General features: G+C 40.5%; 1 protein-coding gene across 1 annotated transcript in view; it reads left to right on the forward strand.

The window, feature by feature from the left end:
• The first annotated feature begins 431 nt into the window (after positions 1-431).
• The window catches only part of PPP4R2 (protein phosphatase 4 regulatory subunit 2), a 53,281-nt gene continuing 39,426 nt past the window's right edge, over positions 432-14,286 (forward strand). Inside the window, exons 1-2 of the mRNA XM_029243053.1 lie at positions 432-588; positions 1,602-1,683. Coding sequence (XP_029098886.1) covers positions 555-588; positions 1,602-1,683 — 116 coding nt within the window. The 5' untranslated portion in view covers positions 432-554. The remainder of the gene's footprint in view (positions 589-1,601; positions 1,684-14,286) is intronic.

Below are 14,286 nucleotides of genomic sequence, written 5' to 3' on the forward strand. Positions count from 1 at the left end.
CCTTATAGGGTGGTCCATACTAGTGCTTTCACCGTACAGATGGAGAAAGTGAGGCTCAGAGAGGCTCAGTAAATTGCTCAAGGTCACACAGCTAGCAAATGGCAGGGACTCACATACAGCCCACCCCCCTGCCTAGACCACTCCGTCTTCAGGTCGGCGCAGGTAGCTAGGGCCATCCCGGGGGAGAGGCGGAGCTACCGCCCCTGCCGGGTCTGCGGGAGACTGCCAGGGGCCACACGCCTCACCGCGCACGCGCTCTCGGGTTCCGGGTCTGGGCGCGCCGCGGGCGCGAGGACGGCGGCGGGGAGCGTGCGCGCGATGACGTGCCGGGCGCCATGTTGGAGGGCTGGTGGTAGCGGCTCGGGGAGGTGCTCGCTCTCTCGGTCTGGCTCTCTTGCTCGCTTCCCCCGGCTCCCTTCGGTGCCCCCCCCGGTCGCCTGCGTGCCGGAGTGTGTGCAAGGGAGGGGGAGGGCGTCGGGGGGGTGGGGGGAGGCCTTCCAGTCCCCGGGAGATCCGCGGTAGGAGGCGGAGGCTGCGAGGGGCTCCGTGAAGCCATGGACGTCGAGAGGCTGCAGGAGGCGCTGAAAGGTGGGGGTAGCTGCCCCCTCTCCCTTCCTTCTCACGCTCCGCGGTCCTATCTCCCTTCGGGGCAAGTGGTTCCGCGGGGCCGGGCCGGGCTAGGGGGGGAGGGCGCGCTTCCCCGGCTCCCATCCCCCTCCCGCTTCCCCGGGGGCGGGGAGCCCCGTGGGCAGCTCCCTCCCGCCCTGCTCTGGGCTTTGTGTCGGCCGCCGGCGTCTGGGCTGGGGGAGGGGAGCCGGGAAGCTCTCGCGGGGGCCCCGGCCCCTCTCCCACTCGCGGGGCACGGGTCTTGGGCCCGCAGCGCCTTCCCAGGCTGGCTTCGTTCTCCATCAGGCCCCCGCACGCCGGGCCACGGCGGGGAGAAAAAAAGTGAAAGGTTTGGGGGGGGGAGAGGGGGCGGCAAAGCAACTTTCAAGTGTCTCAGAGAGCCTTTTCCAGGGCTTCTGAAGTCATCTTTCCACGCGCCCTCATTCTCAGGTGGTCGCCTTCCCGGCTCTGAATTGCTCGCCTTCCAAGCAACAGGCTTCAGAACAGTGGTTCTCAAACTTGGGAGAGCATGATTTCAGCGTTCTGAGAATTAGGATTTGATAGCCAGGATCATTGGGGGACGGCTACGAGAGGGAGCTGGTGTTTTCTTAAAACGCAGATTTATGAACTTCACGTAAATAAACAGTCTGTGGGGTCGGGATCTGGGGTTTTTGTATTTTAGCCGGTCTCTGAGATGAATGTGGTCCTGGTGTTCCCCCGGACCACACTTTGAGAAGCGCTGCGTTAGGGCTGGTTTCTGGCGAAGTTGAGTGCCCCCTTTAGGAGGGCTCTCCTTACCTGTGAAGAGTGACATTTGAAATTGGAGAGTAAGAGGTGGATATTTCGTTGAGAGGCTTTTTTAAATTAAAAAAAATTTTTTTAATTGCTGCTTAACATGAGGAAGGACTGAGAGGAAAGTTTGTTATTAGAAGGCATTGGAAATGGTTGGTGGACTTTTAGAAATACTAATAACTTTTCTTTCTTCCCTTATCTAGATTTTGAGAAGAGGGGGAAAAAGGAAGTTTGTCCGGTCCTGGATCAGTTTCTTTGTCATGTAGCCAAGACTGGAGAAACAATGTGAGTTGAAAACATGTAATCGTTGTTATAGATCTGTGTATCCTTCAGAATTGCTCAGGAAAGGGACAGAAGTGTATTTCAGAAGCAGTGAATACTCCATCTGTCTAAACTGCACAAGCTCCGGTAATTTAAAGCATTTACTAAGTGTATATGCTTTATTTACTTCATATGTGCTCTGTAACGAATTTTAAAGCTTTGTTAAAATTTTCTTTATGCTTTTGCGCATTTAGAATGTGTTAGTCTACAAGAGCCAGAGAAAAAGAAGAATGCATATTCCATTATGACTGTTTTTGGCCATAACAAACAGGCTTATTTCCCAAATTTTGTGGCTTTGATTCTGTTTCAGATTCTTTTATTGGTGGTATTTTCTCCTATTGTCCTGTATCCAACCTTTTGTTGTCATATTTATATATGTGGGTGCTTGAAGTGTCACTTATATTTATTCTCTTGAGGACCCTGGGTGATTATCTGACAAATTCCAGATGCTACAGTCTTGACTGTCCTGTAAACTTTCTAGGATAGCTAACTTGTTAACCTACGCTCAGCATTTTATTAGGCTTGTTTGCAAATGCTGTGAATCTGAAACTTATACTATGAAGTTAGCAGTTTTCAGAGGAACATTTCAGTTCATTGTTGTGTGTGTAGTTGTTTGGCAGGAGTTGTTTTCACACTCAGGCTAACTTTATTTGTAGAGAGCAGTGCAGATTTGGTGCCTTGTAGCCTTTGTGTAGGAGGCAGTGAACAGGAAGGGGAGAGGTTTTTTTGGGGGGTAGTTTTAAAAAGTGGGCTTTCTTTTGGCTCCTCTACTTCATGTCTAGTTTTAAAATTCTTTTTGAGGCCTAATAAAAGAGTGTAAGCTTCAGCAAATGATGTATACTTTCTTTGGCTTTATTAGCAAATGTTCATTTCTCACAAGATTTGCTTATGGTTGCAGCGTAGCCTTCTAATAACTGGCCTGATTTTAGAAAGGGGAAAAAAGAAAACCCTCTTTAATGGTCTTGCAGACGAGCTGAAACTCCCTGGTGCTTATTAAAATTACCAGTCACCTTAGGAATGTGACTGTGATGTGTTCAATCTTAAATTTCTATTTAGTGCTTTTAAAACATGGAACCCTGCAGGAAAGAAAGGTAATTTTTGCCTCTGAATTATAGTCTCTTAGAACATCTTGATTTTAAAAACTTGATGCAGAATAATTTGTATTTGTATTGATTGCTAGTTGGTCCGAACTTATACCTCTCTACAGTATCAAGAGGAAAAGCATTTTACTTCATAGTTTTGATAAACAAGATTATTTGGAGTTAAATACTTAACGCCTCTTACCAGGTGTGTACAGACTGCTGTCCCTTTTTTTTTTTTTTTTGTGCGGTACGCGGGCCTCTCACTGCTGTGGCCTCTCCCATCGCGGAGCACAGGCTCCGGACGCGCAGGCTCAGCGGCCATGGCTCACGGGCCCAGCCGCTCCGCGGCATGTGGGATCTTCCCGGACAGGGGCACGAACCCGCGTCCCCTGCATCGGCAGGCAGACTAAACCACTGCGCCACCAGGGAAGCCCCTGCCGTCCCGTTTTGATAAAAATACTTTGGCTGTAAATGTATAAACAGTTGAAAGTTTCTACAAGAAAGCTCTTTAATATCCTGTTTGACTGGATCACTAAGTGGCTAGGGAAATTCAACCTGATTTTTCTGGACAATTATTTGTCCTGAGAGAGGACTTAAAAAGGTCATCAGTTGTCCCATCCCTGTCCACGCCTCCAACCCCCCCAAATCTTTAGGTCTTTGTACATTTACTGAGAGTTTTTGTATTAAAGTGATTGGTGGTGTTAGATTCTTTGTGGAGTTTGGAAAATATTTTTTAATTTATGATTCAAACAACTGGTGTTTTTACATTTAGCTTTATTTAGCCTTTGTTGGTTTTTTGTTTTTTTAAATCAATATGGGCATGCCGTAACTTTTTTTTTTTTTTGTGGTACGCGGGCCTCTCACGGTTGTGGCCTCCCCTTGCGGAGCACAGGCTCCGGATGTGCAGTCTCAGCGGCCATGGCTCACGGGCCCAGCCGCTCCGCGGCATGTGGGATCTTCCCGGACCCGGGCATGAACCCATGTCCCCTGCATTGGCAGGCAGACTCTCCACCACTGCGCCACCAGGGAAGCCCATGCCTTAACTTTTGATACTGAAATTTGCAGTTTCTGTCATCATTTATGGCTAAACTGAGCTTTGTCTAACTTCTAAGACTGTAAATACGAGAATGAAAATCTAAAATGTAGCAGTTCAGATCTCTTTGATGTTTTAGGATGGATGAGTTTCTTAAGAATTCCTGGATTTTTTTCCTCATTTCTGTTTTTAGAAAATAGCTTTACTTAATAATGCTTATTTTAAAAAACTTCAATTATTGAAAACAGTAAGCTTAGTTTACTAAAAATATATAGTTTGGTAAATTTTGACATCTACACTCATGAAACTAACACCACACTCCAGATGGAGAATATATCTATTACTCGCAGAAGTTTCCTCCTTCCCTTTGTAATCTCCCCTCCCTGTGTGTGCTCTCCTCCCCTCAGGCAACTAAAGATCTGCTTTTTGTCACTGTAGATTAGTTAGCATGTTCTGGAATTTTATATAAATGGAATCATACAGTATATTCTTTGTCTGCCTTTTTTTACTCCGCATAATTTGAGATTGATCCACGTTGTTCAGAAATCAACAATTCATTCCTTTTTATTTCTGAGTTGTATTCATTACATGGATATCCTACAGTTCTTGCTTCATTCACTGGTTGATGGGCATTTGGGTTATTTCCAGTTTTTTTTTAAAAATTTATTTTATTTATTTATTTTTGGCTGCACTGGGTCTTCATTGCTGCGCACGGGCATCCTCTAGTTGCGGCGAGTGGGGGTGACTTCATTGAGGTGCACAGACTTCTCATCACAGCGGCTTCTCTTGCTGCGGGGCATGGGCTCTAGGTGCGGGCTTCAGTAGTTGTGGCTCGTGGGCTCTAGAGCGCAGGCTCAGTAGTTGTGGCGGATGGGCTTAGTTGCTCCGCAGCATGTGGGATCTTCCCGGACCAGGGCTCCAACCTGTGTCCCCTGCATTGGCAGGTGGATTCTTAACCACTGTGCCACCCTGGAAGCCCCAGTTTTTTCTTTATTAAATAAAGCTACTGTGAACGTTTGTGTATGTGTCTTTGTATGCATTCTTTTTTTCTTGGGTAAAAATCCATCCAGGAGTGGAATGGTTGGATCATATGGTACATGTATAACTTTAGAAACTACTGAACTGTTTTCTTGAGTGATTGTGCCAATTTGCTTTTCCACCAGTATCATGGGAGTTGAGATCAGTTTCTCCATATCCTTTCCAACACAGTACGGTCGATCTTTCTCACATTAGATATTCTAATAGGTGCCTATTGTATAGTGGTTTTAATTTGTATTTGCCTAATGACTAATGATGTTGAGCATCTTTTCATCTATTTATTTGCTGTTTGTATATCTCCTTTAGTAAATTGATTCTTCGCATTTTTGCCCATGTTAAAATGGGGTTGTTTGATTTGTTATTGGGTTTTGAGAGTTCTTTATATGTTATGGATACAAATTCTTTATTAATGTGGTTTACAAATACTTGCTACCACTGTGTGGCTTGTCGTTTTATTCTCTTAACAGTGTCTTTTAAAGTGAAATTTTAAATTTAATTCCATTTTGATTTTTCAAAATTTCCTCTTTTGAAGGATTCTTACTGCGTTGTGTGTTGTGATCATTTGTTCTTGTGTGCTTTTTAGTTCAGTCTTTACTTCCTGAAGTCATTCTTTTCTGATTCTTTGCTGTATTCTATTGCTTCATTTTCTGAGTTTCTCTACTTCTGACTTGTATCATTTTTCTCAGTATGTTTAGCTCATTTTGAAAACAGTATAAGGTTGTGATCTGTTTCCGAGCAAGTCTTTCTAGCTTCCCTTTGCTGTCTTGAGGGATGTTATTTTGCTCCTTATTCTCCTTTTTTCTTACAACAATTTCATATTAGATTTGACCTTGATATTTTTCTGTTTTGCATTTTTATGTGAAAATAGTTTTTCTGCACTTTGAGGAGGAGGCATGGTTCAGAGTAGCTGTCCTTAACTTCACAGAGTTTGCTCATTATTTTTGTGAAGTGTTAGAATATGGAATGTTCTTTCTGAAATTTCTAGGCTCTGTTCTATCAATACTTTTATTTGGACCTTGTCTTTCCTTCATCTCTGTTGTCTCTTTGTCTTTGGGGTCTCCTCTGTATGGGAGCTCTGGTGGGTCACTTTCAAGTGCTCATGAAGCAAGACTTTGTCCCTTTCAGCCCTTACTGGAGGTCCTTTCTCTTCACTTATTACTGTGAGTGGGCAAAACCTATCTCAGTTTCAGCTACTGTTCTCACATTGACCTGCCATGATTTCTTGTGAACACCTGTTGGCAATTTTGTGGTTCTCCTATTTGTAGGCCCTTCCGGTTCACTACGACTTCTGTTTTCTCTTGTACAGATTCTGATAATGGTACAGGTCATGTGACCATAAGTTTTTCCTCATTAACGTACATTTTGGGGTTTGTGAGATAACTTTGTCAGGGAATTTTGTTGTAAATGTTTTTGCTTATTGGTTTTGGGTTTGCTGTCTAGTTACGTTTGACATAAGGGGTTTTGGAGAGATGAAAAATTGTAGCACCTCTGCCATCCTCTCAGAATTACACTATTTAGGAGAACTTTTTCTTTTTTTTTTTTTTAATTTATTTTTGGCTGCATTGGGTCTTCATTGCTGCATGCAGGCTTTCTCTAGTTGTGGTGAGCAGGGCTACTCTTCGTTGTGGTGCGCAGGCTTCTCATTGCAGTGGCTTCTCTTGCTGCAGAGCACAGGCTCTAGGTGCGCGGGCTTCAGTAGTTGTGGCATGGGGGCTCAGTAGTTGTGGCGCACGGGCTTAGTTGCTCCGTGACCTGTGGGATCTTCCCGGACCAGGGCTCGAACCCATGTCCCGTGCATTGGCAGGCAGACTGTTATAACCACTGCGCCACCAGGGAAGTCCGTAAGAGAACTTTTTAAGTCAGTCCCTGTTAAGTTAGTTTCCTCATCTATAAAAGGGAATAGTAACAGTACCTCATAGCATGAGTACATAATACACGGAAATACACTGCTTCATAAACAGTGTTAACATTATTTATTTACTCAATAGTAGTAGTTGTTATTGTGTTGATAATGCTTATATTGAGTCAACTTTTTTTCCCTCCCTGCAGTTTCGAACTCTTTGTGTTCAGGAATTTTGAAATACTAAGAAAATAAAAGTTACTTAAAAAGTAGTAGTAATCAACAACTGAGATCTGCATTATTATAAATAAAATCTCCTTAAGTCCATGTGACTGTTAGATCCTTCTTCTGTGGCTTTCTTTAGGGAGGGAATTTTGTTTTGTCTAACATAGTATCAAACGCTTGAACATTATTTCTAAAATGTCAGTTTCACATACTACCTTTGGGATTTTTTACCACATCCTTGTAGCATCTGTACAATTATTTACTTAATGTTCTTTTTGAGGTCAGCTTACTTTTCTTCAGATTTTTTTAAGATGGAAGAATACTACAGATAGAGATTAAGCCCTCATTTGACCGCTCCCCAGAAGTATAATCAACATGTTAATTTCTTCCTCTTAGTCTTGTGAGAAATAAGGAGGTCTGAAACCAGTGGTTTGTTGCATTAGTTATATTTTTCTATGTCATTTTAAAATCTGTGAATACTAAAATATTAATATGAATTACCCATGTGCCACCTAAATTCCTATCATGTACCATTATCACAGTAGTACACAGAGGAAGCACAGTAGATTTTCAGTAGATATTAGTTAAATGGTTGCCCTTTTGTATCTAAATATTTTAGTAACTGCAGTGATTAAGATAGGAACATGAAGAAAATTGTAGTTGTTTTCATTTGTTTCATCACATCAAACCTGTAAATCTGATGTGTCATATACGCTGTACAAAATCTACTGCGTGATGCACTGGAAGCTAGATGTGTCAACTCTGTTTTCTGACTGGAATTAACTTCAAATTGTCAGTCTTTTTGGTGTGCAGGTGAGTTCATATTTTCCATGTTCAGTCCAGTTTTTACTAGTAGTTGGCTGGTCCTCTAATTTCATGAGAATTAGCGTGTGGTAACATCATTCTGGGAAGGAGCATGGCTTGATTCTGAAATTAGCTTGTCAGAATTAGCTGTGTGAATTAGGGCAAATAATTTGTGAGCTTGTTTCCTCACTTCAGAGATGGGGTTTACACCATGAGGTTGCCTCAGCTTGTGTGAGGACTTGAATAAATGAAAATATGTAGCTATAGATACTAAAATTTGGGAGAGGGTAAAAGTTAGAATTGTCTGTGTGTTGGGCATAAATAGAGTGCATTTGGCCCATGAAACAAGTCTGAGGTACTTAATCTTGTGGAAAGAGCTCTGGTTAGAGAGTCACGAGAGCACAAGACAGACCTGGGTTTGAATTCCCAGCTCTACCACTTAGTTACTCTGTCACCAAGGCCAACTTCTCTGTGCCTTAATTTCCTTATCGTAAGATATGGGAAATAAAGTAAACCCATCTCAAGGGATGTTATGGGGATTCACTGAGTTTACACTTTATGAGTGCTTAACGCTGTGACTAGTGCATAGTGACTACTCCCTCCTCCCCATAGCTACTCTTTTAGTCTCCTCCAGTAAGTCACTTAAATTACTGTGGGCCACACTTCCCTCAGGTACTGAATGAGGAGCTTATAAAAGATGATTTCCAAGTTTCCTTCCATTTCAGAAGCCTGTGGGAGTCTGTGTTGTGGCAGTAGTTACCAGGGGTGGTATTGCAGGAACAGTGGTAAAGGGTGGGGCACAGGCACAGTGGTTGTCATTAAATGTCTGCTGATGGTGAAGATGTTATCTCTTGGGAGTATGTTACATAGGTTAGTGGTTTGGAGACAGTAAAAAAATTGAGAATCGCTTGGATGAGAGAGACCAGTCAGTGTTACCACTAACTCATGAGAGCCACAGAGCGGTTCCCAGAGTGTCTGTCTTAGTGTTACCTACATGTGTGCCTTTTTATCTATATCCAGAGATCCTCTTTGTGCCTGCCAATAAATTGGAGTTCATAATGCTTATGGACTATTACTGGAAGCCTGTCACCAACTTCATGTGGCTTCAGAACATCTTATTAGTAAGAAGATGAGGAATTTATGGTCCAGATTTACAGTGGTTTCCCTCTGTTCTGTGGACTGTAGGTCTTTTACCTTTCTCATATGGGAGTTTATTATTGGGGGGCTGGGGTGGGTGGGTGAGTGAGTGAGTGTGTGTGTATGTTTGTGTCTGTCTACCTAAATCAGTATCATAGCAAAAAAACTTAAATCACTTACTAAAACAGAGTATAGACAGTTGAAGGGGAGAACGTTGACTGTTATTTAATACATATGCCTGTGAAAGCATTGTCCTTTAAAATACCTGATGAATGTGAGAAATGTGTTTTAGATCTTCATTTTTGCTAGGCCTTCATATGTGTTCAGTTGCTCATCTTTGTTCTCTCTGGTTTCACCCACAGCGATCCTTTTCGTGTATCAGGCTGCCTGGGTTTGGCACTCCTTGTAACCACCCTCCAAACTCCATTCCTACCAAAATAGATTGAATATTATTGAGAACGTACGCCATTGACTGTAAAGTGTATAAGAGCTAATTTAAGTCTCAATAAAAATGTAAAATATAGTAATAGTGACCCATTGCTTTTAAAAAATGTGCCATATATGTGGTAGTTCAAGCAGAGCTTTTTTGTTACCACTTACCAGTTTGACTTTGTTGGCAGGGGCGCGAGGGGGATAGCTTTATTGTAGAGTGAAGACACACTTGGAGCTGTGTATGTCAAGGTATCTCCTGTCTCTCTGCTTATAATCTGCTTGACTCTAGGTTAGCAGGCTGTGCTGGTTAAAATTCTAGTTTCATTGTAACCTACTTGAATGACCATGATGGAACAAGTTAGTCACCTATGCCCTCTTTTCCTCTGTTCCCCAGCTGAAAATATGAATAACAACACTTAGGTTGCAGAGTTTTTGTGAAATAGCAGGCATTCAACAAATCTTAGATGCCTTGTTTATATACTGTGATATAAAAAATAAAAATTCATAGTAAAAATAACACGTATTTAATACCAGTGTTGATACTTAAAAGTTTTTGCAGCTTACTGAAATGAAATCCTAAGAATGAAAACATACTGACGAGTAACAGTGATCTGTTTTCAGGTCCAAGAGTTCCCTAATCTCATTAAGTTTCTTTATACTTGTGACTGAGCTAGCTGTTCATTTTACTTGCCAAAACTTTACTTCAGCTATTATCGTTTCCTTCTTTCCTGTAGCCAGGTCTGACTTAGATGTGCATACCTGTACTTGTGCATACCTGTACTTTTACTATCTCCCTATGATTTGTCTGGGCTCCCTTCAGGGGGTGGAACCTCTTGAGTATTTTGACTCTTTAAATCTTATTCTCCTAATGTTATTTTTTGTAGTATGTGGTGCTTGTGAGTACTCCTACCTAGTTAGAGTCTTTGATTGATTTTAAAGTGGTGAATCAGAAATCTTTAAGGGACTAGGATTTTCACATAAGAACTTCTGTTTTGGGTTATCAGGTTTTTTTCTTCCTAAAAGGCAAACTTTTAATGAACATTTCTTTTGTGCCAGAAACTATCACATGTTTCATATGCCTACCCTAATTTAATCTTCACTACTACTCTTTGAAGTAGGTGTTTCCTTTTTAAAAATAAGGATACTGAGGCTTGCAGAACTTAAATAATTTTGATTGTGCAGCTGGTGAGTGACAGAATTGGGATTTAAACTCAGCCATTCTGACTTCAGATTCTCCCATAACCAGTACTTTATACCACTTGTCACTTGTTCATTTGTCTTCTCACATCTTTCCTGTTTACTGTAGCTATCTTAGAATCCTTACGAAACTACTTATAATTTGAAGCTATGCATTTGGTAGGAATCTATTACCACTGTTATTTTTGTAAATTCTAAGACTTTCATGCTGCTTACCTAAGCCAGATCCCACATACCTGGCCACCCCTCCTTTCCTTGTGCTAAGGTATAATGTGACCTTCTAGGCACTGACACCACAGGTGGTTTCCTGGGGGAGGGATTGTGGCAAGTATGGGGAGGTGGGGTGTGGTGGTTTGTGGTTTAAGAAAAACTATGTTAGGGGATATTTATTGAAAGGGTCAGTAGGGTAGGTGACTTGATGTACCCTAACATTTGTGATTTTGATCATTTTCTGGTGACCCCCAATGCTGAAACCTTTCAATAATTGTAATTTTGCAGTATACATATGAAGCATATAGGTGATGAACTGATGTATGTATTTTAGGTAGAATGTGTGAGCCTCTTTAATACATGCATCTTGGATTTGTTATTCTGTCACCCCCAAATCTTACCTTTGCAGTATTGGGAGATACGTGATAATATTTACAGGTGATGAAACGAGAAACTACATGTTATAGAAGGATTTGAAATTTGAGATATGTAAGAGGTCTTACAGGTGTATTTGTAATTTTTGCACTGTTGTGTACTGCTGGGAAGGCGGGTGAGGTAGCTTTTTTATTAACAACAAAATATTTCTATTCAGAATTGTTTGTGCTAAAGTGAATTTAATATTTCTGGAGATAGTTTTATTCTGGTCTTATTTTAGGGGTATTATTCATGAGGACTCCAGGGTAACTTTTGAGATTGTGGGTATTTTTTTTCTCAGAGTGGTTCTTTAAGTGGAGACTAGTCTGCCTTTTCTAGGGCCTTTGCACATTAAGAGTATTTCTGCAAGGAGTAATCTGAAATGTGGATAGAATGTGGCCTGGTTTTCTTTTTTCCCCAGTGAAGACTGTTGGTGAACCCTGGGTTTTCCTGTTAATCTGTTGTAAGACAAGTTGTCTTTCTCTTGCTCCTGTATAGCTACTAATACCTCTCTAATCTTGTCCTAACTGTTCATACTAGAGGGTTCATGGGGATAATACCTTGTTACCTTGTCATCCACTTTTCTTGTAAATATTGTCTGTGGCATTTGATTTTGCTATCTTAGTTGCTCTAGCATATGGCAGAAGTGAATGCCACAGCTAGGATTTGGCCACTTTAAAAAATTCCAAAATATTGATATTAGGTGAGTATATGGACAGGTGGTAAATATAAATGTAGAACTTTCAGTGTTTCTGAAAGTATCTTAAATATGGAGAATATCATATATATGCTTTTAAAATTCACATCTCCATATTGGTTAACAAGAAGTTTGGTGAGAATAACTGCATTTTGAGTTTATTGGATCACATAAATTAAATAATTATTATTGTGCCCATAATATGAAGAAACTCATGTACAAAGATTATGGAAATTAATACTCCTTTAGATAAGCCTGTCTAGTTTTAAAAGTTTTTTATTACAAAGTGCTCACAGGAAGAAAGAAAAATCAAACTAGACTGTTGTTAACCTGTTTCATGTATATTCTTAATAGAATTTTTCTATGCATATATGTGTATATATGTTAATTCTTTTAAAAAATATTGTATCATACTTCTGCAATTTGTGTATGTCTTATTGAAGCACATCATTTTTGGGGTTGCATTTTGTCTGTATTGTAATTCATTTAAACTGTCCACTTTGATGGTCTTAAAGATTGTTTACAGTTAAAACAATGCTTAAGTGAGCATAATTATGTTGGCACAGATGCGTGAATGGGATTTATGGGTTGGACTTTATGTGCATTATTATCTGGCCTTCAGAAATCTTTTTGTTTCAACATATGCCTATAGAAACAGTGTATCAAAGTTACCTGTCCAGTATCAGTACTGAACATTATTAGGCTTTTAAGTCTGAAAATCAGATAGATGAAAAATGGTATCTCATTTTAATTTGCTTTTTTAAATTTTATGCCAGCATCTTTCCATTTGTTTATTGCTATTTGTAGTTTTCTGTCTCCCTCATTTATTAAGCTATGATTTGTTCCTTAATTTTTTTTGCTAGATTTTTATTGATAAAATAATAGAGTACCTTGATAAAGTTAACTTCTAAATAAGTTGTACTTTTGTTGTGTTAGGAATAATTTGAGTTTAAGACAGTCTCAAGGACTTCACTGGTGGCACAGTGGTTAAGAATTCACCTGCCAGCGCAGGGAACACAGGTTCGCTCCCTGGTCCGGGAAGATCCCACATGCTGCGGAGCGAGTAAGCCTGCAAGCCGAAACTACTGAGCCCGTGTGCCTAGAGCCTGTGCTCCGCAACAAGAGAAGCCACCACAATGAGAAGCCCGCGCACAGCAACAAAGACCCAACGTAGCCAAAAATAAAATAAAATTAAAAAAAATTCTCATTCTAAAAAGAAAAAGACAGTCTCAAGCAGCAAGTTGTTTAAAAAGGATGGTCTAGACATTATAGCAAAAGATAGTCTTTGTTATCATGGGTGGGTTGAATTGTTATTTCTGGCATGTATCTGTCTTTTTATTCACATTCCAAAGACAGGTAGGCATATTTATCAGTTAAAGAAACTTCAAATACAAAGTATGAGCAATGTCTTTCATTTTTATGACTGTATTTGAAATTTTGTCCTGGTAAATCCCCCCCCCGCACCCCCCCCATATGTGGTCCTGGTCTATTTATTTGTAAATAGGCCAAAACAACCAGTTAGTTTGAGAGAAAAAAAACAAAACTACATTCTGTCCTTAGGTTGGCTGAATACTGAGAACACGCTGAGATCTCAAAAGTGTCATAAAGTCCTAGTCAAGCAGAAGAAATGAAAATACTACCCCAAAAAAGGGACGTATCTTAAGATTGTTTCCTACTATCTTAAAATTAGTTTTGAATAAATACATACTTTTATTTAAATGTACGTAAAATACTAATGGTGTCTAAGTAAAAGTAATTGAAGATGTGTGAGATTTTTGAGATGTGGGATTTTTCTTCAAACTTGCATTTAATTCTGTAACATTTATTTCACTTTCTGTTTCAATAATTCTTAACAGTGGTTCTCAACCAGGGGTGACAACATCTGGAGACGTTTTTGGTTGTTACAAGTGGGGGACGCAACTGGCATATAGTGTGAAGCCAAGAATGCTACATTGCACAGGGTAACACCCAACAACAAAGCGTTATCAGACCCAGAATCTCAGTGCTGAGGTTGAAAGATTCTGCTTCATAGGAAAAAGCATACGTTAAGCTTTAAAAAGTGTCTAATAGTTTTGTTCTGTGACCTGTGAAATAAAAATAGTGATGGGTATTATAAGACCATCAAGGTCTTTAACCAAGGCTTCTAGTTTTATTGATACCTTTCAGGCTTCTATTTGACAAACTTAGAAAAGTCTGATTTTGGGAAATAAATACTACTTATTGAAGATTTAATAGTTTAATTAAAGTGTTGTCTTTCCTGACTTTCAGTTAAGATGAAAGTTCCAAATGTTTTGCCTTTTATCTAATCAGATATTGTCTAGAACTCTTTCTCCTTGCTGGTCATACTGACAACGCTTTTGACGTTAGATATGTGGCAATTCTGTGATACCACCTGAGTCTCCGACAATTCAGTAGTGCCATTTTCTACTTGGAGTTAGCATCAGATCTCACATGTTAA

Source organism: Monodon monoceros, unplaced genomic scaffold (assembly GCF_005190385.1).
Source record: "Monodon monoceros isolate NGI ecotype Baffin Bay Population unplaced genomic scaffold, NGI_Narwhal_1 Super_Scaffold_3, whole genome shotgun sequence".
In the NCBI taxonomy this organism is placed as follows: Eukaryota; Metazoa; Chordata; class Mammalia; order Artiodactyla; family Monodontidae; genus Monodon; species Monodon monoceros.